The 24,172-nt window shown below is 36.8% G+C and overlaps 1 protein-coding gene across 1 annotated transcript in view; it reads left to right on the forward strand.

Moving 5' to 3' along the window:
- Positions 1–361: 361 nt before the first annotated feature.
- The window catches only part of LOC145662162 (uncharacterized), a gene marked incomplete in the record, with an annotated part of 54,449 nt that continues 30,638 nt past the window's right edge, over positions 362–24,172 (forward strand). The window contains 3 exon segments of the mRNA XM_081727497.1: positions 362–437; positions 2,407–2,664; positions 16,978–17,102. Of these exon segments, the coding sequence (XP_081583623.1) occupies positions 378–437; positions 2,407–2,664; positions 16,978–17,102 (443 nt within the window).

Consider the following 24,172-nt stretch of genomic DNA (forward strand, 5'->3'; position numbering starts at 1 on the left):
CATTTTAATATTTGGTCAATTTTAGCAAGCAACGACATAGAAATATAGTTTAATAAAAATAATATTTTAATGAAAATAATCTTCGTCTCCAAAATTGTAAAAGAATACCATTTTATTTTAATAAAGTAGGAATTATAGTTTACATAGCTACTACTGCAAAGTTTTTATGATAATTAATAATATTTAAGACACTAATAACATAGAAAAATGAATGACAGAAAAACGGGGTTTTCGATAAATTCCTACTTCTGAATGTTAAAAACTCGTGAACCTTACAAGACATATGAATGGTAAATAGTAGGTGAAATGGTTCAATGCCCACACCCTTTTCTCCTTATAATTTTTGGTGAGAAGCAAAGAAGAAGAAGAAGAGTTTAATGAGTTGTAAATCGTTTATTTTGCTAACTGAAGGCGACTTCTCTCCGAAATTAAGTGAGGTAAATAGAATACTGGTACTGAAGGGTATGTCATATTTAGAATTGCTTGTACAGTTGGCGACAATAGTTTTTTCCTTTTGGTATTTTTTTTTTTTTTTTTTAGCAATAACGGTGGAACGTACACCGTTTCACCGAAAATAGAGTGAAATGAAATCTTCAAATTAACGTCATACGGTTATGCCGGCTAGGCTAAAGGAGACCGTGATGATGAGAAATGAATGAAATGGCGGAATGAGAAAATGGTAGGAAACGGGAGAACCCCGAGAAAACCACATACACGGTGTTTGTCCACTACAAAGCACCGTTTCACCGAGTGTCAAAGTTGGAACGTACAGAAAATTACATTCTTTTTAATTTACCAAAAACTGTACTCAAATTCTTCCATTCTCAAATTATGTAAGAAACTAATTTTAACAAGCGGAAAGAATGGCATAACTCGAGCTCACAGTTTTACAAAATTTCGACACATTTCTTACATTTCCAGGTCAGGTTAGAGCTTTGTATTTCTTTTCGCAGAACATGACTAAATGAGGATCTCCATTACTATTTGCAGATTGACTTTAGGAGGGCTTAGTACAAGTACAGTGTGGAAGTACAGTGGAATAAAAACTACAGTGCGAAAAACATGAACCAGTTTGTGCTAGGTGGCCAGTAAAAGGCACGAATGCTATCTAACCGAGTTTTTGCAGGAGAGCAGCAAATAGACCAGAGCGGCAGCGAGGGGTGCGTCCGTAGGGAGCAGGGGCGTCTGCGACGGGACGCATATGCACAAAGAGGATAGTGGAAGAGCACACTTACACATACAATACTTTCCCTATCACTCAAAATATGCTTTAATATGCTGTGCACTGACAATAATTACTTAAATTCATACTCTTATTCCTTCACTAAAATATTTCTCATCGTATTTTACCTATATTTTTTTATTTGGTAGAAGTGTCTGCTCGAGCGAACCCGAAAGAACTTTTGTCGCCAACTGTACATACTTCACTGTATTTGACAGCAAAATTAGAAAAGTGCATAAATAAATTCCATTTACTCCTACTAGCTTATAAAACACACGTTAGGTTAGGTTAAGTTAAATTGGGTTAGGTTCTCTTTGGTTGCGTTAAATTCCAAAGTTGGTATCTGTTTCTAGCAAAATTTTTAAAATTTACCGGGAAGAAATCGATAATTACTCTTTTGTATGCTTGATACTATGTAAGGAGAGCGAAAGTTGTGTTTATTTTCTTTTGTAACCGGTTATATACATAAATCTATCTGGCAAACGGAAGGAAGTACCTGGCGCAAGGTTACCAGATAGTAAATACATTAATGAAAGTCGAACCTGTTGAGCATGGATTTGCCCGTAAGGCAGGGATAAAAGTGAGGGGGAACGCGGGGAGAAACAAAACTTTGCATTGGGAAGTCCAGTGGGTCCGGAACCTTCAAAGAACCTTCTAACTCAATATTTATTTGTAACTTGATCTGATCATACACTTCATCTGTACTCTTTCTCTTATAAGCAACAATCTAGTCCTAATTTTTTTCCCCTGGTGGAAGTATTTTACAAACACTTATCGTCTTTTTGGGTGCATAATACTACCTATTAAATTCCACATAGACATAGTGGCTTGTAATATTGAACCACCCGAAAGCTTAGATTTCTCGGTGCGCACGTAATACGTACAGATTATTTTTATGACCCTCCTTAAACACGCCTTGGTCTGCCTAAAGTTAAGAAAGGTTTAACTTAAAACTATAAAGAACGTTAGAAATTAAAGCGTGTACATATCTCTATTTCAGGAAATGAGTAGAAAAGTCAAGACATTTAATACTAATACAGTATAACGGTGCTAGTTGTGGCCGTACATACGAATATCTACTGTATTATGCATATCTATGCATTTTATAAATACGTAAGTTCTTAATGTGTAACATTGATTGATGATTGTAGTAATAATACACTGGATTTAAAACCACATTTCAGATGTCTAAGTTATTGCTTGTCATTTGTTCATGGACATGCTTAAGAGTATCAGCGGTTGATCCGGTCATCACAAGCATGAATGATGAGGACCCTCAAGAGATGACTTTCTTCCACGAAGCAATATATGTTCAACCGCCTTTATATATAGGACCAGTCACGAAGAAAATCAACTATGGAAGTGAATTCACTCGTTGTGACGAAGAGTTGCCGTTTACTGCCTGTTTGAAATGCGAGCTATGCAAATATCTTGCCAACAAGGTAAGACATTAGTAGTAAATTTTTCAGAGTTAAGGTGAAGAAAAAAAAAAACTTTTTTAACAAAATCGTGAGGAAAAGAAGGAACTGCGCGTAAATAAACAAAGAACATCTGAACTGTATATAAGGCAGACTGAAACATGGTGTTCAAGCTGAAGTCTTGACCATTTGCAATAGTACGGATCCTGCTAGATCCAATTGTCCTGCTTTAAAAATTAGGACTACTCTCAATATGAGACGAGACAGAATTTACACTGAAATTCGAGACGAAACAGAGGTTTCCCACGGATATACGGATATGGTTTGCGAGACGATCCATCGCTTTCACTTTATTTTTCGAGACAAGATAATTTCGATTAGGGTTATGGCTTGGAAATAGATTTCTGGGCTTTTGACATCTATGGTCAGTTTAGTCCGTCATTTTTGAAGAATGACGTCATTCGACGATCACACTAGTCGGGGAATTCGGAAGGAAGAAGGAATGTTGAAGCAAGGAAGGAAGCGACCAGGGGTACCATTCCGGCATTTACCTGGTGTGGATAAGAAAGATCTCACTCAGCATGGCTGGCCTGAAAAAAAAACTTTTTACACTTTTTGAACGGATTTCAAAGAGAAAAATCCGTTCTCCGGACAGCGGTATATTGTACAAATATACGGTATCCTCTTGCTTACTCTAGAAATCAGTATGGAGCATACGTATCCGTATGCTACATAGGCACTGCCCTTAGATGTTACATCATGCCGTTGCAGGATGTCTGACATCTAACAGTTTTCCGTATATCACATACATATACTTATGTTACCTTCGTCAGCTATATGTTATGTACGTCCATTTGTATGTGAGATCCTGACCGCCTACATTGCTTCATACGAAAAGTACGTATAGATGGAACACTTATACAGAAAGTATTATAAAACATGCGTTTTCAGTTATACGTCTGCTGTATGTAAAGTCCAAAAACTACAGCAATTACACATGTAACCTATCTTTTTAAGTACGCCACCTACAATTTTTTTCTCAGTGTGTCGCTGTCGGAAATCAAATCTGGGATCTCTCACACCAAAGGCGAGGGCGTTAGCGACTATGCTACGCGGGGCTACAAGACAATTTCGACTCTTGTCCTGCAGACAACAATAGTAATGAGACTTCGGAATATGCTACAAGAGTTGAGGCTGTCTCGTCTTGAAAATATATTATGAAAGGAGTCTTGTTTAATTAAAAAATATGTGTTGCTATTGGAAGACTTCTGTCTCCTTTTGCGTATGATCAAAAAAATTCTGTTTCATTTTCTCCCAAACTAGTCTTCAAATAAATAACAAATATCTTCCTTGATTGTTAGGAAAGGGACTTACTTTCAGTTTTTTCTAGCACTGAATTTAAAAAAAAAAAAAAAAAAAAAAGCGCAACTCCAGCATTGGGTTTAGGTAGCAGATAATGTTCAAGAATCGAAAAAGTGTCTGAGATTTCTGATATTGATGTTGAGTATTATTACTTGTACATAATTAAATACGAACAAATATTTGAAAAGAAACGTACACAATAAAAGACTAAGAAGTTTTCTTTAAAAAAAAAAAATAAAAATTAGGATGTCTTATTGCGTAGATCAGTGATGACCAATTTAAATAATGTACCACGGGCAAGGACAACATAAAATCCGTACTTGAGGGCAGGCAAGTTAACGAAAAATAGAAATATAAAAATAAAAGCTGAAGGAAGTAATTTAGGAATATGCCAAAATCATTTTAATATTCTAGCTTGTGAATTTTTGTTTTATGCTGTGAATCCTCCGTCTTGTTTCACGTTTCCACGGCAGTTAGAGCCTGAGCAACCAACATTTGAAAGTAGCTCTATGAAATCTAAAAATCGACTGTACCAACAATCAATCTTAAATTGCAAAATGGGTGTAGTAATCAAAAGGTTAATAAAATATATCTTTTACAGTTAGAAGTCAAATCTTGATTTTAGTATATACTGATCGCCAATTACATTGTTTTCCTTTACGCATATATATTTTCCTTTTCTTAATAAAGATACAAAGCATGAACTATACTCGAGGGTCGCCGTTGGTGTAGATGTAAATATTTGAATAAATACTCGTATCTTCTTGGTTTCAACTATCAATATAACATTACAACTATTAACGTGAACTTACCTTGGTATAGCTTACCACTTAGTAATTGTAGAAATTTTTCAATGAAATTAGGCACGAATCTAGAAGGTAAAAGCTGGGGAAGCCAGCTAGAACCCATACTATGGACACATATATCATGAAATTACTATAAACTTTCAAAATATATATAAACAATAGCTTAAAGGACCCCGCACTTTTCTTATGGAAAGTGGCTTTCGGCTAATCTTGTTGAAACTTCGCTGGTTGATAGTTCTTAACATGTGGATCAAAAGTCTCAATGGGCACAAAGACCGAAATCCACTCCTTCCCCCCTAAAAACCGCCTCCAAGTAGCTGGGGGGATTGAACTGATTTCAGCATGTAAAACAATGTGTTGTTTTAATCAACTCAACAAGTACCCCAAACAACCACATGTTAGACTATCAAACTACCCCACTTGACACCACCCTTTTCTCCCCACATATCCCCCCCCCCGCGAATTACCTTACGGATGTTCCATATTACTGTAGTTTATAGTTGCGCGTATGTGTTGAAATACCTACAGTTTTGGTCTCACCGACGATATAATGGGTTTCACGTATCGCTGATTACGAATCTAAGGTGAGAGTTCTAGAATTCAAGATGGAGGATCAATATGGCGGATCAAAAACACAAAACTCCTGAATGTAACCACAAATAGCTGTTTACTATGTATTTTGGGTCGTTGGTTACGAATCTGAGGTCAAAATTCTTGAATTCAAGATTGCAGATCCAATATGGTGGATATAAACGTCGAAGCCACAAATCGTAGTAGACTAGAGTGTTTTTAGATCACTGTTTAAGTACGCAACATTCCTTGATACTTCAGCCACCATGTAGAATTATTCTGCACCCTTGCCCTTTACCAAAACCCACCACAGATACCTTAATGCTGAACGGTGCTAAAATAATTCATCAATAATCTGTTCATTATTTTCATCATTTAGGTTTGCAGCATCTAATGTGGTACTTAGCAATGAGTCATCGGGATATCTAATATTCTGTAAATGTCGTGCATGGCCTAAATACCACAAGACACTTGCAACGTGCGCACATGTACCTAATGTACGAGCACCGCTTTGACATGTACAGTAGTAACCTTGAATAACATTTTGATCATAATCCTGGTCATTGTGTTAGTAGACAGAGGATACCGCGATGCAATTCCTTTACTGGAATATTTAGGAATTGATCATAGAATGCCCGCACTCCTACTACCACGTGAAAGACAACTATCAACAGAAGATGCGAATACTTCTCGACTAGTTACTAAAAGTCGATGGATAGTCGAGGCAAGAAACGGGCATCTAAGATCTGTTTTTAAGTTTCTAGCACAAACATTGAATCTGCAACATGCAAAGAAACTGAATACTTTCTATCGCATAGTGGAGCTATTTTGAACAGATACCATCACCTTATTTTCATGCAAGATGCAACCATTGAACTAGCTAGAGAAATGAGAAATAGGTCAATCATGCCGAACGTTGTTAAAGCAAGAGTGGAGGTAGATAATCTTATTAGAAGTAACGGTCAATGGGTACTGCTGAATGATCAAAGCCTAATTGATTTCTCTGCACTTAACTTAAACTACTTACGAGATTTGACTCTAGGCACATATCAAGTAGATCTCTCATCCTCTTACGTCCAAGATAAACTAATACGAGAAAAGGATGAGCAATTCCAGCTTGACGAAAACGTAATTTGAACCGGGATTCCTGCGCATACGTCTCTACTCAAGGTTCCGCAATGCAACTAAGCATCAAGTTTTCATAGCATATGTAGCCAATGATGAAGATGACCAGGATTATGATCAAAATGTTATTCAAGGTTACTACTGTACATGTCAAAGCGGTGCTCGTACATTAGGTACATGTGCGCACGTTGCAAGTGTCTTGTGGTATTTAGGCCATGCACGACATTTACAGAATATTAGATATCCCGATGACTCATTGCTAAGTACCACATTAGATGCTGCAAACCGAAATGATGAAAATAATGAACAGATAATTGATGAATTATTTTAACACCGTTCAGCATTAAGATATCTGTGGTGGGTTTTGGTAAAGGGCAAGGGTGCAGAATATTCTACATGGTGGCTGAAGTATCAAGGAATGTTGCGTACTTAAACAGCGATCTAAAAACACTCTAGTCTACTACGATTTGTGGCTTCGACGTTTATATCCACCATATTGGATCTGCAATCTTGAATTCAAGAATTTTGACCTCAGATTCGTAACCAACGACCCAAAATACATAGTAAACAGCTATTTGTGGTTACATTCAGGAGTTTCGTGTTTTTGATCCGCCAGATTGATCCTCCATCTTGAATTCTAGAACTCTCACCTCAGATTCGTAATCAGCGATACGTGAAACCCATTATATCGTCGGTGAGACCAAAACTGTAGGTATTTCAACACATACGCGCAACTATAAACTACAGTAATATGGAACATCCGTAAGGTAATTCGCGGGGGGGGGGGGGGGGATATGTGGGGAGAAAAGTGCGGTGTCAAGTGGGGTAGTTTTATAGTCTAACATGTGGTTGTTTGGGGTACTTGTTGAGTTGATTAAAACAACACATTGTTTTACATGCTGAAATCAGTTCAATCCCCCCAGCTACTTGGAGGCGGTTTTTAGGGGGGAAGGAGTGGATTTCGGTCTTTGTGCCCATTGAGACTTTTGATCCACATGTTAAGAACTATCAACCAGCGAAGTTTCAACAAGATTAGCCGAAAGCCACTTTCCATAAGAAAAGTGCGGGGTCCTTACTGTTGTGATCTAAAAACGTGGGGTCCTATCCCACCCGGTCCCTGAATAGATCCGCCACTGAATGAAATTAAATCATTGAAATATATTTATCATATGAAAATAATTTTCCAATCAATAATATACGTAAGTAGCTACACAATTAATCTTTCCTTCTTCTTTTCCACTAGCAAACAATGAAAAGACTTTTGTCAATGGCAATTGTATATTTTATTAGCATTATAATTTTGACACTAAGCGTCCTTATAGACATATGTACTTAGTGATGTTATTCTAATTTTCAACGAACTTAAAAAGTTCGTTACTGAATTCTCTGTCTGTCTGTCTGTGTGTTATTTGCATTTTTTTTTTTTCAATTTTGAACCCTGCATTCGATAGAGCATCAAAAACTATCAGAGAAAGTTATTAAATATTTCGCGTCACTCTTATCGTTCCCGAGATATTGGCCAAAAAATGGCTGATTTCCAGAAATTTAAGGAGCCATATCTCGGGAACCGTAAGTCATAGAGAAATCATATTGCTGTTGATTAGTATCTAAAAGGATGGTAAATATTTTGGTGCCAAATAGTAAGCGGTGCCCACTGTCCAACTGGCCACTGGTTTGGCCACTGGCCAACTGGGCATTTGGTACTGGAAATTGGAACTATCTTTTGGCCAATATTACGTAGGTCATAGGTAGGTAGCAGAGTTGGCGTGGGTCAACGAAAACTTGACCCACGACCCACTGACCCACCACCCACCGTGACCCACGACCCACTGACCCACCACCCACCGTGACCCACGACCCACTGACCCACCACCCACGGTGACCCACTCTGACCCACGACCCACCGTGACCCACTGTGACCCACCACCCACGGTGACCCACTGTGACCCACCACCCACGGTGACCCACTGTGACCCACCACCCACGGTGACCCACTCTGACCCACCACCCACCATGAACCAGTCTCATTCACTGTGACCTATTCTGACTCATCAAAATCCATCGTCATCAACTCTGAACACAATTCACGGCCTCTTTTGTACTGACTAAAGAGTTTACACTTGTAATAAAACATGACTGTGAAATTGTCACTAATCGGAGTTTGAATTTCTACTCAATCGCTCAAGCACCGCTCTGTCAGAATAACGGTGGATCTGATCTTTATGATATAAAATGGTAACGTGTTTGTCAGTGAGGAAATTGAAACAATTCGAGGTGAGGGGAAATTAGTGTGTGCGTAAAATATACTTGCACTAAAAGAGTATTCTTGCAAGTGTTAATTTCTCAACGCATTTCAAAAGAAACTTCTATTCGCAGGAAAATACCCCTGTACAATATGGAAAAGGTTATGGTTTCTCAGTTCACAGTATTTTTCTCACAAAAGACTTGAAAAATCAGTTTTTCATAGTGTATAAAGGTGCTCGGGTACCCTATATGAGAGCATCTCCACAAAGTATGCTCATAATTGTAATTTGTGTAATCACTAAACACCACGTTAAATTTAAGTTACAAATATGCATGATTGCAATTATTATGAATATTTATTCCAAAGTAGTTTACCTAAAGCAAAGAAGAGACTAAAAAATAGGTACAAAGTTGAATAGCACAAATAAGCCATTAGTAATACAAGTAGGCCTATACATTTTCTATAGCTCGTAATTTTCCACTTTAAAACAAACGTGAAATCGGGTTTATTTCCTGTTGGTAACATTTTTGTGGTAAATCATCCGCAGCGGAATGGTGTCCATCCTTCAGCCAAGAAATAAATAGCTCGTCTACTTTGAGCTTGTCTAGCGGTGGGCCATTAACATTGATGAACAACAAGTTGGACAATGTTTGAGCACTTAGTCTATTTCTAATATCAGTCATCTGTAAATTCATAAGGGGAAATCCCCGTTCGCACTCTGTCATGGAAATTGATAATTAGTGTTACCACGAGACGAGACATTTCTCGTGTCCCGTCTCGTGTCTCGTCTCGTTTACGAGACGAGACACGAGACGAGACGGAACCCTTTTAGACGAGACACGAGACGGGACAGACTACTTGTCCCGTCTCGAAAACGAGACGAGACACGAGACGAAACGGGACGTCTCGTGAAATGTCTCGTCCCGTCTTGTGTCTCGAAAATGCAAACGCTGGCGGGAATGGCCAAGATTGAAATTGCCAGTGGTCATATAGATTGCAAAAGGAAAATCCCCTTTGTGAGAAAACATGTTGAAAAGCCTTCATAGAAAAGTGTCCTCTGTCTATTGAATGAATCAATCGTGATACATGAGCTTCCAGGAATATCATCCTTAATGTCATGTCCCCAATTCCCCTTGCTGTAAACTGAGGAATTCTCATTTTTTTTTTTCATTTCTGGCTGGAATGATGACAAACAAAATCAAAGACAGGGAAGGTTTTTACAAGGTCAAGAAACCGAACTACCACCCCATCTATTCAATTTGAAAACTGGATAAGGTCTACACTCATTACAGGCTGTAGTTGAAAGTTTTGGTTGAGATGGCGGATTCTGTGGTGGCGGTATTCTTTTTGCTATATGAACCGAAATTAACCGAAAACGGCAATTGAAGTATGTCATCTTGCAACTAATATTTTGTCTTCTCTCTCGTTCTCTCTCTCTCTCTCTCTCTCTCTCTCTCTCACACACACACACACACACACATACACATAAAAATACACTTTTACCATTTTACCAATTGCTCGCTTATTATACAGCAGTCATGTTGTAAAATTCACCTCTTCGTTTGGAAGGCGGGCGCAGGACAAAAAAAGCAGATATTATCGACGAACCCTTCAAATTGTTTGCTTTCAGCAAATTTATGATACTAACAATAACACTTTAAATGAAGAGGTTTAACAGGGGGACCTTTGTTTTGTTACGCGGAAATGTTTGATCTGACCAGTGTGCGAAATTGCCCTCTGCTTCCAAGGTTCGCCGACCCTACTGTTCCTTTCCTCTTTTAAGGTCGGGTCATAACTACCCTTCTTTGAAAACCGGAGATGCAGTAAAATTGTGACGTCACGGCGGGAGCAGAAATAGCTTTCGCCCAAGGTCCTTGTCATTCACCCTTGTTTGTTTCTTTGATTTTTGCAGGAAAGTGAGTGATTCTTGCTTTCCTGTATTAAGAAAACATTAATTACTCTAGTGCTCGTGTTAGCCTATAAGCATGTCGAATTCTACACTAAGTATTTGTCGCAATTATAGTAGAAATACTACGGGTTCCAAAGTTATTTATCATATATTTCCCTCGGTTCCTTTGCGGAAAGTTTGGCGAAAGAAATGCTGTCGGAAAGATATCTTTAAAGTTGAAAACGCCAGCGTCTATTCCGATCATTTTATTCCCGAAGCTTATGGACATAATTTAAAATGTGAACTTCTAAATATTCTACCCAAGAAAAAGTTTAAACAAGACGTGCCTTCACTAAACTTACCTTTATTATACGGAACCGTGTTGATGTAAATAATGAAAGAATTAAATGTACGGAAGTTAGGTGTTTAAAGAAAAAACAAATCAGACATTGGGGTGCAGCCAGATGAAATAACTATTGTGACTGAAATAAAAAATAACTCTTTGTTTAAGTTATTTTTCGTTTGTTTTGTGGAGAGTGAGGGGCATAAACCAAAGGAAGAGCTCTCCTTTTTGCGTAAAGAGAACGAAAAACTGAAGTCTAACAGTATGTACAAAGCCAAAATAATATGTTTATAAACGAAGTTAAAAGAATTGGAAAGCAAATATAATAAAGAATTAATTTCAAAGGCCAGTTCTAAAATATAATATTGTGATCGTTTCAATAAAGTGGTTAATAACCGGTGGTGGATATATTACGAAAAAGTTTTATACAGGGCCAAGTAAATATGCTAATGAATGGCAAGAAAAAACTAAGATGGATTGATTAAGATATCATTCGTGCATTAACACAACATGCCTCATTGATAAATTATACAATCATCTGCGGTTACAAGTTCGAATCCCCGTACCCAATGTGTCAACATTTCGACGTTGTATGATTGCGAATAGATCACGACAATATAAGAAACTTTAATCCAAAATGGCCACCCAAAAATCAACTTTTTTTTAGACCACTAGCTAATCTGGGTGTACTGTCATGAGTTTGTTACACAAACGGGGCAACCACCATATAGTGGCACACACCCTGCGGTTATGGGAACAGATTTGTACCATGGAGGTGAAGACTGGCCCCAAGCATTCTTTGGTCCGATGTGTCGTTCAGCTCCCATTACTATGGCACTTTAAGTAGAGCTTACTGTGCAGTAACATATAAAATTTCAATCAAATACTTTCCATTACTCAATAAAATTATTTGGTTCCGAGCTTTTTTAAAAAAAAAAAATAATAATAATAATTGCAACAAATCTAAACATGCTAAAATGAAAAGTAGTTTTTGGATTGGTATGGAAACCTAAAGGCTGGAATATATGAAATCAAAGTGTACACACATATCTATCTCTCTATCTCTCTATTTATCTATATATCTTTCCATCTCTCTGTCTCTCTGTCTGTCTGTCTGTCTGTCTCTCTCTCTCTCTCTCTCTCTCTATATATATATATATATATATATATATATATATATATATGTATGTATACAGACACTATAAAGCAAGTGGGCTGATAGTACACGATAGTGTCGGGGATGGTGACACCTTTACATCGAACTTTGCTTGTCGTGTAAACATTATTTGACATTAGTGTCTTCATCTTCAACGTACCTATGAGCAATTTACTGTATATTCGTGTATTGAAACTGGTGAAACAAATTTCAATGTTTCAGAATGTAAAAAAAAAAAAAAAAAAAAAAAAAAAAAAAGCCTCAGACAACTAACAGCAGAGATATATTATCTTGTAAACTATTTGTCCTTGCCTTGTGAGCTTATTTGAATTTATTTTTAAGACCTTTAGGCAACTTTGGCCCACCCCGAATGGATGATGATGGGAAAATTAGTGGAATGAAGAAAGTGGTAGGATACTACACAACTTCGAGAAAACACACACATTCGAAAAATGAAATGAAATGAAATGAAATATTTGAGTTTTAGGTCCCACGGTAATGCCGGTTAGGCTAAAGGAGACGGTGATGATGAGTAATGAATGAAATAGTGGAATGAAGAAAGTGGGATGAAACGGGAGAACCCCGAGAAAACCCACGCACACGGTGTTTGTCCACCACAAAGCTTACATGGCACTAACCGAGATCGAACCGACTACCACATACACCAGAGGTGAAGGCTTCACGGTGTAGTTACCGTGACATTTCTTGTCTTTGTGTTCTGGTTAATACTTGTAACTTAGTTGTATCTTGATTAGCATGGGGCAGCCTGCTACATTTAACTTTCGTTCCCATGGTATGCTGCCATATTTTTTTACGAGACAAGACGAGACAAAACGAGACAAACGAGACGAGACGAGACGGGACAGAACCTCTCGAGACGAGACACGAGACGGGACGAGCGCATTTTTTCGAGACGGGACACGAGACGAGACACGCTTTACACGAGACGAGACGAGACAGCCTGAAGTCTCGTCTCGTCTCGTCTCGTGGCAACACTATTGATAATACCTCTACCCGATTTCTGCAACTCCTCATCGACAATCTGCTTGTTAGACTTAAGTCTGATAACGATTTTCCTGGGTCAGTTTTGAAATACTCTGCAAGAATATCATCTCTCTATCACCATACAACATCTTTTCCATATCGACCATGTCAGTTGGCAATGTCGACTCATGGAGAACAGAAGCTTCATCTACCACGCCCTTGATAGGGAATCTTGTGAATAAATTATCAATTAAAGCCTGATAAACTTATGATTTCTTATTTGTTTATAAATTCAATTTTTGTAATTACACATAAAGGTTTGATGCCATTACCAAGTTCCCTCCTCCCGTCTAGAAAGCGAAAGAGAACGTGGTTTCTGAAAAGTGTTCAGAGGTGAATGGGAATTTCCCTCCTTCTTTCCCTTCAATTACCACACTGCTGTTTGCCATGTGCCAAATTACGATGAAATTCAATTAAATTATCATAGTATAATTGTTTCCTTGTTGAATTATCGATACTTTTCAGTGGAAAAAAGGATGAAATTTCAAAGTTCCAAATCAAGGTAAGTAGACCAACGTAAAGAGAAAAAATGTAAAATTTTCCATATAATTATGCGTACAATCCAAACTTAAAATTTCCGTGTAATTAAGCTTACAGTACAAATTTTATGCCTATTTTAGTCACAAGTCTTTGGGTTAATTGCCCTGTACTGTAAGCGCTCCATATAATAAACATAAGCTTCAGCAATTATTATAGTAGAAAGCAATGGATATATGAAGCCAAGCACTGTAATTTTTTGTTTCTGATTTTTTTTTCTTAAATAACATCGAACGTTTTCGATCATTTTTACAAACCAACTCACTACCAGTTTTCCATATATAGAAAGAGCCCCCCTCCATAAAGGAGAATTTAAAAATATGCTAGGACACATTCTGTTTATTTTCAATAAAGAGTTAATACACTGAATTTCAGCTCAGTAAGTATAACGGCTTGCGAGATACTATTTTTTTTTCCGCAAAAATTCGGATCCTCAGCCTCCTTAGGATATTTAGCTATTATAATGAAAGCAATACAACATCCCAATTTTGATTAAGGCCTAACTACATGCCAAAAGTAATTTCATTTGACTTTGCAATTCGGCCGTGATGATCAGGCACACATAGTTACATTTAATTTTTTATATAATAATTTATATATTACAGTGATTCAAAAATGTATTTTTTTTCAGTAGTTAGCTCCTCTAAAAACTCAAGTATAAGTCTTATTGTTATTATTACAATTAAAAATATCAATATCCGAAAGCGCCTGAAGTTCTTTTTTCACTTGGTTAGATATACTCATCTCAGGTAAGTAGACAGAAACAAGTGGAAAAGGAAGGGAAATGAAGGTCTTGGAAGTAAAACGAAGATAAATTTACCAGTCTTCAGAAGATACTGTCTACAATGCAGTGAGCAGAGAGGGTCGGTAGATCATACTGAGTCGGTGGGTCGCAGTGGGTCACGGTGGGTGGTGGGTCGCAGTGGGTCACGGTGGGTGGTGGGTCACAGTGGGTCATGGTGGGTAGTGGGTCACAGTGGGTCACATGCCGTTGACCCACGACCCACTGATCCACTCAGAAAACTTGACCCACCGACCCACTGACCCACTCCATCTCTGGTAGGTAGTATTGGTAGGTCATAGAGAAATGATATTGGTGTTAATCAATACCTTATAGAATGTTAAACATTTTTGTATCGATATTAATTGATGGCCACTATACAACTGGGCACTGGCCAAACCAGTGGCCACCAATTAATATTGGTACCAAAATGTTTACCATCCTCTTAGGTATTGATTAACACCAATATCATAACTCTATGGCTTACCGTTCTAGTGATATTGGCCAAAAATGGCCAATTTCTAGATATTTAACGAGCCTTAGCTCAGGAACCATAAGTTGTAGAGAGATATTATTGATGTTGATCGATACCTAAGAGGATGGTATATATTTTGGTACCAAGTAGTAGCCGACGGCTACTGTCCAACTGGCCATTGGTTTGGCCAGTGCCCAGTTGGATAGTGGCCATCAATTAATATCGATACAAAAATATTTAGCATTCTATAAGGGATTGATTAACACCAATATCATCTCTCTATGATCTACCAATACTACCTACCTATGACCTACGTGATATTGGCCAAAAGATAGTTCCAATTTCGGGGGATTTAAGGAGCCAAATCTCGGGTACCGTAAATCAAACAGAGATCATATTGGTGTTGATCAATACTTAAAAGGATGGTGCCAAATAGTAATCACAACTGACCACCTTTTCCCAGATATTGGCCAAAAAGTTCGAATTTCTAGATATTCAAGCAGTCATAGAAATATCATATTTTGCTAATTTTTGCGAGAAAGAGAAGAAGATGCGGATAAAAAGATTTATTTTTACATCTGGGAACAATGACAGTTATCCTTCCCGTTCCAATTCTCCATTCTTTTTAATTTCGTCCTGGCAATGCTCTTGGACCATCCTCAACTGTTTTAAAAATCGGTTCTGTATATATTGGGTAACTGGTATATATTGGGATATATTGAAAACCAGTTACCCAAAATAGACGGTTGTCAAAAAGTATTGGCAAGATCATAATCCAGCAATGGATCAACAATTGTTAATAGTGGTATGTATGCGTTTTAAATATAAATAACCCTCATCACTACATTCATGTGATCCCAGTTTTCACTCTTGATATCTAAGCATTTGAGGCTAAGAAATAAACCGCTTATACTTTGTTCTACGGACTCATATGTTTAACCCTTTAGCTGTAGGAATTTCTGAAAACAAAGATAGTTAAACTAAAATTTACTGTTCCTGGGTATCTCTGGGTAAACATTTACTGTTATATCTAGGTACGATAAAAGGTTCTGCGAACTCGAAATATATTAATACAGGTTTTAGCGAACCGGCTGAACAGCACCACTGTATGTACTGTAGATTGCTAATATATTGTTTCAGGGCTCAAACTTGTTATTTTTTCGGTCTGATAATTTGACTTGCAAATAACTGTCAATAAACATATATATATATATATATATATATATATATATATATATAAAGAGAACGTACAATTTTTTGTCCGCTCATCACGCTAATACGGCTGAACCAATTTCTTTCATTTTTGGGGGGTTATTAGGATTTGGACCCTAGATGGTTTTTATCATATCACTTTAATTTTTAATTACCAGTGTCTTGAGATAATTGACCATTCAGGTGTCCATAACGTACAAATCCTTTGTTATTAGTTCATCATAGGTAAAAATAAACGTATTTATATGCAACCCGCATGACCGTGTCACTCGGCGGGTTAACATAAATGACAGGCGATATACAGCGGAAAATAGCTTGAATCTTCTGTTTAAAATTTTTTAATTGATTTGCTTATTTTTACAGACACTTTTACAATATGCCAGCACCGGGATGACCGCAGCGAAGCGGGGCGGGTTAACACAAATGACAGGCGATATAATGTTAAGATTTACTGCAATCTTCTATGGTTTTTATCATATCACTTGAAAGCGAAAAAGTAAAAATTATCTAAGTAACAAAGTTTATTGCGTTCCGGGGTGACCGCAGCGAAGCGGGGTGAACGCTGTCATATCACTTGAAAGCGAAAAAGTAAAAATTATCTAAGTAACAAAGTTTATTGCGTTCCGGGGTGACCGCAGCGAAGCGGGGTGAACGCTGCTAGTATATATATATATATATATATATATATATATATATATATATATATATATATATATATATATATATATATATATATATATATATATGTTAATACCGTTTATTAACTTATCGTTTAATTTTCTTCTTTTTTCAGTTTAATGAAACTTTTGTGATTGCACATAGCGCATTCTTCTCCCCATCTAACGTCAACATCGAAAAGCTACCCGATGAAGCACTCATAGCTTTATCGAGATCAGTGTGTGACAGAAGTTTAAGAAGGTAATTATTTACTTTGGTTACATTTCTAAACAAGAAATCTATATTTGTAAACGGAAACATCACACACATTTATACTATTTTGGCTACAATATGAATTTTATTCATCAAATCAGTTACAATGAAGCTGATCAAATATATCCTGACTACCACTCCGTTATGGGTAGGTGTGTGTAAGATTCTGGGAAAACTTTTATTGTAAGAATTCCTGAAGTATTGTTACAGTGAAGTTTCCCTTACTCGTTTTTTTTTTTTTTTTTTTTTTTAATTTTTACATATAGACATAATATGATTGAGACGTAATAATAGCTTTTAATTCGACATTGTTCGTATTTCCTTCGCTGTTGTTATCAAATTTGTTTCTTGTTGCCCTCAAACATTAATAAAAATATAATTAGTACAACGTAAGGAATCAAGTAACAATCCAATAAAAAAGTACACTTTCAAATGTTGTTGTATTTACGGGTGGAAGGCAGGGCCGTGCTGGGATACTAATGAGGGCGGTGGACAAGTCTACTAAAAGGGCGCACATACAAACGGGAGAGAGAGAGAGAGACTTTGAAAGAAAGTATGGGTGCCATTTTATATCAAAATCACCACCAAATTTATTTTAGTATTAACGTAAATAGCTAACTTCGAATCGAAATCCTCTTTACTACAGAAAAACTTTTTAGTTTCTGCAATAACATTTCTGCCAAATAAAAAGAAGCTAAATGTATCAACAACTTAATATAGCACGCCTATGGACGCAGGAGGTTCATTGCCGCGTTTCAAAAAGCTCTCCATTGATTTCTGTCCTTAGAAAACTGAACCCAGTTTCTACTTTATATTTCAATCTCTGCGAGAACCATTTTATTATTGACCTCCCATCTGTGCCTCGGTCTTCCTAACGGTCATTTTCCTATTTGGATTTCCAGTTACAACTTCGAAAACGTTTCTAATTTCTTCCCTTCTGGCTACATAACCTGACCATTTGAGCCTCCTAGACTTGATGACCCTAACAATGTTTGGTAAACGGTATAAAATTATGCAGTTCCTCCTTATGAAGTTTCCGCCTTTCCCCATTCCCGTTCCTTTTGGAGTTCAAATATTGGTTTAAGAATCTTGTTTTCAAATACTCTCAGTCTGCGATATTCCCTCAGAGTCAGTGACCATATTTCGAAACCATACAGCACAACAGGCATGATTATCGTTTTATATTTTGAGCTACAAATTCCTCAACAGAATTAGCGACAAAAAAGATTTTTAACTGAATAATAGCACGAAATTCATACTTTCAGTTGACATCAAATTTTTTAGCGATTATGGTTTTGGTCTGTTGATAATGATCCTAGATATTTGAAAGTATCCACTTTGTCGAAAGAAAATATTATTTGGTATTTTAACGCATCCATAAAATGCAGTATTACGATCCCGACAAAATTCCATTTATTTAGTTTTCTCTGCATTTACTTTTAAGCCTACATCCCTGCAAGCGGTAATTAAGATTTCTGCATTCCTTTCTATTATTCTATCATTACCTATTAAATTTACATCACCAGCATACGCCATAACCTGGCAAATACAATTCAGCTCTAGGACTTGATTGCTGTCTTTGATTTTCCTTACCGTGTTCTCCAGAACAAAGTTAAGTAATAATGACGACAATGCATCTCCTTGTTTCAGGTCATTCTAAACGTGAAAGCTCGTGAACAAAAATTTCTCTACTCGAACCTTACTTTGGGATTCATTTAAACATATCTTAATTAATCTACCTTTTCTGTAACCATGTTGTACAATGTTTCCCTCCTACCAGAGTCTAAAGTCAATAATTGATGTGCCAGAATGTTGTATTCTCCCATTTCGTTTCAAGTATTAGTCGAATGGTAAATATCTGGTCGATAGTTGATAGATTTTACCTAAACCCGTTCTGATAATCTCCAATAATTTCATCTGCGTATGGAGTCAATCTTGCTAATACAATGTTTAAGAGGATTTATTGGATGTTGACAGAAGAGAAATGCCTCGATAATTATTAAATCTATTTTGTTGCTTTTCTTCTGAACTGGAACAATGATTGATTCTCTTCACTCTTGTGGTAATTCCTCCTTGTTCCAGATAATGAGAATGAGTTTGTGTATCTTGGTCTACAATTTTTCCCCTCCAGCTAAAATTAAGTCAACCAGAATTTCGTCTACACCCGGAGATATCTGTTTATTTTTTTAAAATAGCGATTTCTATTTCTGTCTGGTTAGGTTCTGGAATATACGGTTATGCTGCATACATTTCACTTTCTCCACGCGCATTAGTTTTTGGCTATGTGTTAAGCAAATCGTCAAAGAACTCTTTCCATCTATTTAAGATGCTATCTGTATCAGTGAGAACTGTTCCTTTAGGTTTCTTTAATATATAAACACGAAATTGATAGCCTTTCTTAAGTTCGTTGATGCATTTATACATTCCCCGTTTTTTTTTTTTTTTTTTTTTCACTATTATCTTCAAGTTAATTAATTTTAACTTTCAAAAGTTTCGTTTCTTTGTTCTAAAAATTTTAGAAGTTTTCTGCCAGATGACAATGAAATTTTATGTAGTTATTTCGTTCGGATTTTGTAGCCAACACAGTTTCTTCTGTTTTCTCTTCTCTGCTACTTTAGTACATTCCTGGTTGAACCATGGTTTGTTCCTACGTATTTCTGCGTGCTCCAATATTTCTTTTGCTGACATTTTAATGTTATCTCTAATTTCAACCAAGTATATTGAACACTAGTGCACTCTGAACCTTCTAAAACCGAGAATCTATTCGACACTTCAATCTGGCTCCCCTCTCACCTGACTCTCCTCTATTTTAAAAAAATTAAACCGTTCCGTTTTCAGATATTGAATATTTCCTTTATTCAACGATAGTCTCTCTCTTACTATCTCATCAACTCTTCTGAACGACCGCACATCAGTCGTGCTTGACTGTTCTTTTCTGTCTACTAAAACATGATCAGTTTGAACATGTGTTTTTCCATCTGATGAAGTCCAAGTATATTTATGAATGTCGCGATGTTGGAATTTTGTAATCTTCACGATAAGGTTTCTGAATATTGCACAATTCACGAGTCTATCGTCGTTGTCACATTTCTTATGCATACATTTATTTCCTATAATCGGTTTGAAAATACCCTCTGGTCCTACCTTCGCATTGAAACCGCTTAACAGAATTTTCATATGGTATTGCAGGAGATGATCAAACACCAATTCTATTCTTTCGTAAAAACTGTATTTTTTAAGTCGCCATCCTTATTTTCTGTTGGGGCATGTGCATTTAAAACAATAATATTACACCACCGACCCTTAAGAGAAGTAAAAGAAAATTTATCATTAACAAATTCAACCTATGTAATTGCTGATATTACGTATTCGTTTGTGAACGGAAAGCCCTGTTTCTAGTTGGTAATTTTTAATTTGTTCCCCGTAAAAGAACGTAAAATTTTCCGACTTGACTCCTTCATTTCCTTCTCATCTAACTTCCTGATATCCTACCAGGTACAACCTCTATTTCTAAACTTTTTTTTTCGATTTTACTTTACTGAGTTCCTTTCTATTATTCTCCCCTTTCTATTATTCTGCGAACTTATCTGAACAATCCTATTTTTACAGGATGAGGTTGTTAGCCTCACAACCAATTCTCAAGCTGGATTATCACCCCTTGTCTGTCCGCGACTACTTACTTAGTATATTCGCAGCTAACCTCTATATCCCAGAGGCCTTCTCGATCCACAACCTGAGGATGCGCCGTGTCATGCTCACAGGAAGACCACATTTTACGGAAATTAATACAGCTATATTTCAGAAATACAACAGGAACTGATTATCCGAACACTGCTTTTAAACACACAGGAACAATCAATATGCTCGGATATATGGATGCATATTAAGACTGTGCTGTGCAAGCTTCGATGCCGTAAAAATCGTAAATTAGAGACTAGTGTCAGTGTAGTATTACATAAATGCATCGTACGTTTGACTATCCGAACTATTCTTGATGTATCACATTGTTTCGCTTTATAGCTATATAACTTTATAATATTTTTGTAAGTGATTATACTCTTTACCTGTTCTCTGCCAATAGCAACTGTATGAATTTATAATACAAAAATGAAATACAGAAGAATAAAATTTAAAAAAAAAAATAGTGTGATATTTCGCAGGGCATCTTATGTAAAGGGCGTCTTGTATTCTTCACAGGTTCTGTACTAGCATTTAGTATTTGAATTTATTAAACAAAACTGGTATACAGGATAACTAAAATCACTTATCTATAATGTGATGTTTCGTAGGGCGCCTTATGTAAAGGGCGCACTGTACCTTTCACGGGTTCTTCGCCAACAGTAACTCTGTGTATTTATTGTACAGAACTGTGCTATACAGAAGAGTAAATAAAATCGTTCATTTTTTATGTGGTCTCGGAAGGGCGCCTTATGTAAAGGGCGCACTGTACCTTTCACGGGTTCTTCGCCAACAGTAACTCTGTGTATTTATTGTACAGAACTGTGCTATGCAGAAGAGTAAATAAAATCGTTCATCTTTGATGTGGTCTCGGAAGGGCGCCTAATGCAAAGGGCGCATTGCACCTTTCACGGGTTCTTTACCAATAAAACTATAAGAATTAGTACTAAAAACTTGTACCTTTATTTATACTGTGATATTTCGGAGGGCGCACCGGGACATGTCCCGGTGGGCCAGCACGGGCCTGGTGGAAGGTTGCATTCAGTTCGTCAATATAGGTGCCTGCCAAGCAGTCAGGAAAACCTGTGCCTCCAGGAAGTCTCGTGCATCGTTTTATATATATGGAAATGCATCAATAGGGTGTGAATTACTGCGGCGATGAGGGGGATTTTCCCCCTCAATCACATTTTGTTTCCCCCCAAAAAGTCAGCTGAAGTATCCCCACTGGGGATGCTCGCATTCTCCCTCAAACTATGCTTAGTATAACGCCAAATTTCAATGATTTTTGTCATTTCTTGAAAGTTTAAACTTCTAGCTGTATTTCGAAATAAGCGATGTAAAGTATTCACTTTTGATAGTTTCTAATTTCCCCACTAGTTTCAGCGTTCTTTAGTTGAACTATATTATTATGACTACGGTTGTTACTTCCAACCGTATTCTCGTACCCTTCAGTTCGTCGTCGTTCGTGAATTTGAATGTACTAATTGCGCATAACTAAGTCACATAATGGATTTATAAATGCTCTTAGCAGTTGGCTAAGAAGAAGTAAACAAATAGCTTCTTCCATCAACAAATAGTGAAGGTCGGACATGTCTTATTCATTCTGTACATTTGTATCGATTATCATCCCGTTTTAATTTTTGTTATATTCCATTTTCCAGTAGGTTTATATTCTTTGGTAGCGCATGGTCTTCATTCCCTAGTAGTTTGCGTGTATGCAACTCAAAAGTTGCGTTTAATTTGTGGTAATTAGCATAGTAATCACTGGCTTTTACAGTTTACGGAAATGAACTTTTGAAACGGTACTCAAAATTTGAGATATATTCTCTTGTGGCTATATGTTAAAGTACACGCTGGGGATGCGTCCCTAGTCAGTAGACATGTTAGTGAGGGTGAGTATTCGCATAATTGAAGATTTGTTTCAGCATTTGCTAATACGACTGGTACTTCGTATCATTGTCCTTGTGAGGAAGCACTTCAACTGAAGCGGGTTTTTTAAAGTTAACCCTTCATTTTTCCATCTTTCTTTTCGCTGTACCTCTGGTGCAGTGCACGCCAATAGTGTTGTCTGGAAAACTTCAATGTAATGTTTATACTTTATTTGAATAACGTAGCACATAATGAATCAATTCATCTGTAACCTAATACTACAGTGTTGACTTCCAAGCTCCGTCACGGAATCGATATTTCAATAAAATACATGAAGAGCGCAGCTTTAGCGGGGATTAGAAGCTCAAGCTCGAAATTTGAATTGAGAGTTTTTAAATATTTGGTCTTCGATTTGACTTTGATGCTAGAAATTGGGACCAACGACAATCCATTTCTCGTATGATAGGCTAATACCTAGAACTTTCTTAAAAAAGTAAATCCGGTTTAACTGATAAGTGTAGTGGTTTTCATAATACTAAAGTAGGTTCTCTTTTGCAAGCTGTGTATAATAACGCGAAATGTAAGATTTCACTATGAGTACAAGCAGAATTATTAAGTAAATGAACCTTAGGGAACTACGGGCACAAGAGTGAGTACATTCAAACACGTTCAGAAAGATTAGGTGTGGTGTGTGCATGTCAGACAATATATACATACATAGTTATTGTCAGTAGCTTTATTGAATAAATAAATATCTTATTTATTATATATGTCATATTTATGTGTGGAGGGTGTAAGACAATATTGTATCATTTTGAATTATTGCACCTTCAGACTTTACGTCCTGTTGGCTTAATTTTATCCCCCCAATAGGCTACAGATTATCTAATTCGCACACTGTGCATCAAGGATGTCTTAAAGAGGAACGAGTGGAAATGCATCTGCTCTCCTAACCTATCTCTTCATTTCATTATCAGCCTTGTAAAGTGGAGTCAATCCAGTATATTGTACCTTTCTCCAAATAGATTCCGTAAAATGAAACAAACAAATGCATAATATCGTTTGCTGGAATGTTTCTCTTGTAGCATTTATTGCCTCTTGTTCAAAGTCAGTCATATATTTTTGCACACGTAACTAGAAGTAACAATCTTCTGCTTTTTTCTTTATTTGCTGAAGCATGCGTGTGTACAATGACTGACCTTTGCTTTGCAATAAGCAAAAGAGGAGTAGAAATATTCGACATACTTTCCGTGGAATGTAGTGGACAAATTTTAAATGCTCCAACCGTAACTATCTTTTCCTTCCTTTCACTTTACGGTATGCTGATATACCATTCATCTTGACTTCCTCAATAATTTATGAAATAATTTGTTTGTTACTTACAATTTTTATGTGTGATTACAATATTACGATGGAATCAACCTCTCAACATATAATACCAATATTGGCGTACCTCTGGTGCAGTGCAGGCTTTTCACAAACTTATGTAAAATTATCTAATTCTGCGAAAC

This window comes from Thermobia domestica, chromosome 10, assembly GCF_964235325.1.
Source record: "Thermobia domestica chromosome 10, izTheDome1.hap1.1, whole genome shotgun sequence".
Taxonomy (NCBI): Eukaryota; Metazoa; Arthropoda; class Insecta; order Zygentoma; family Lepismatidae; genus Thermobia; species Thermobia domestica.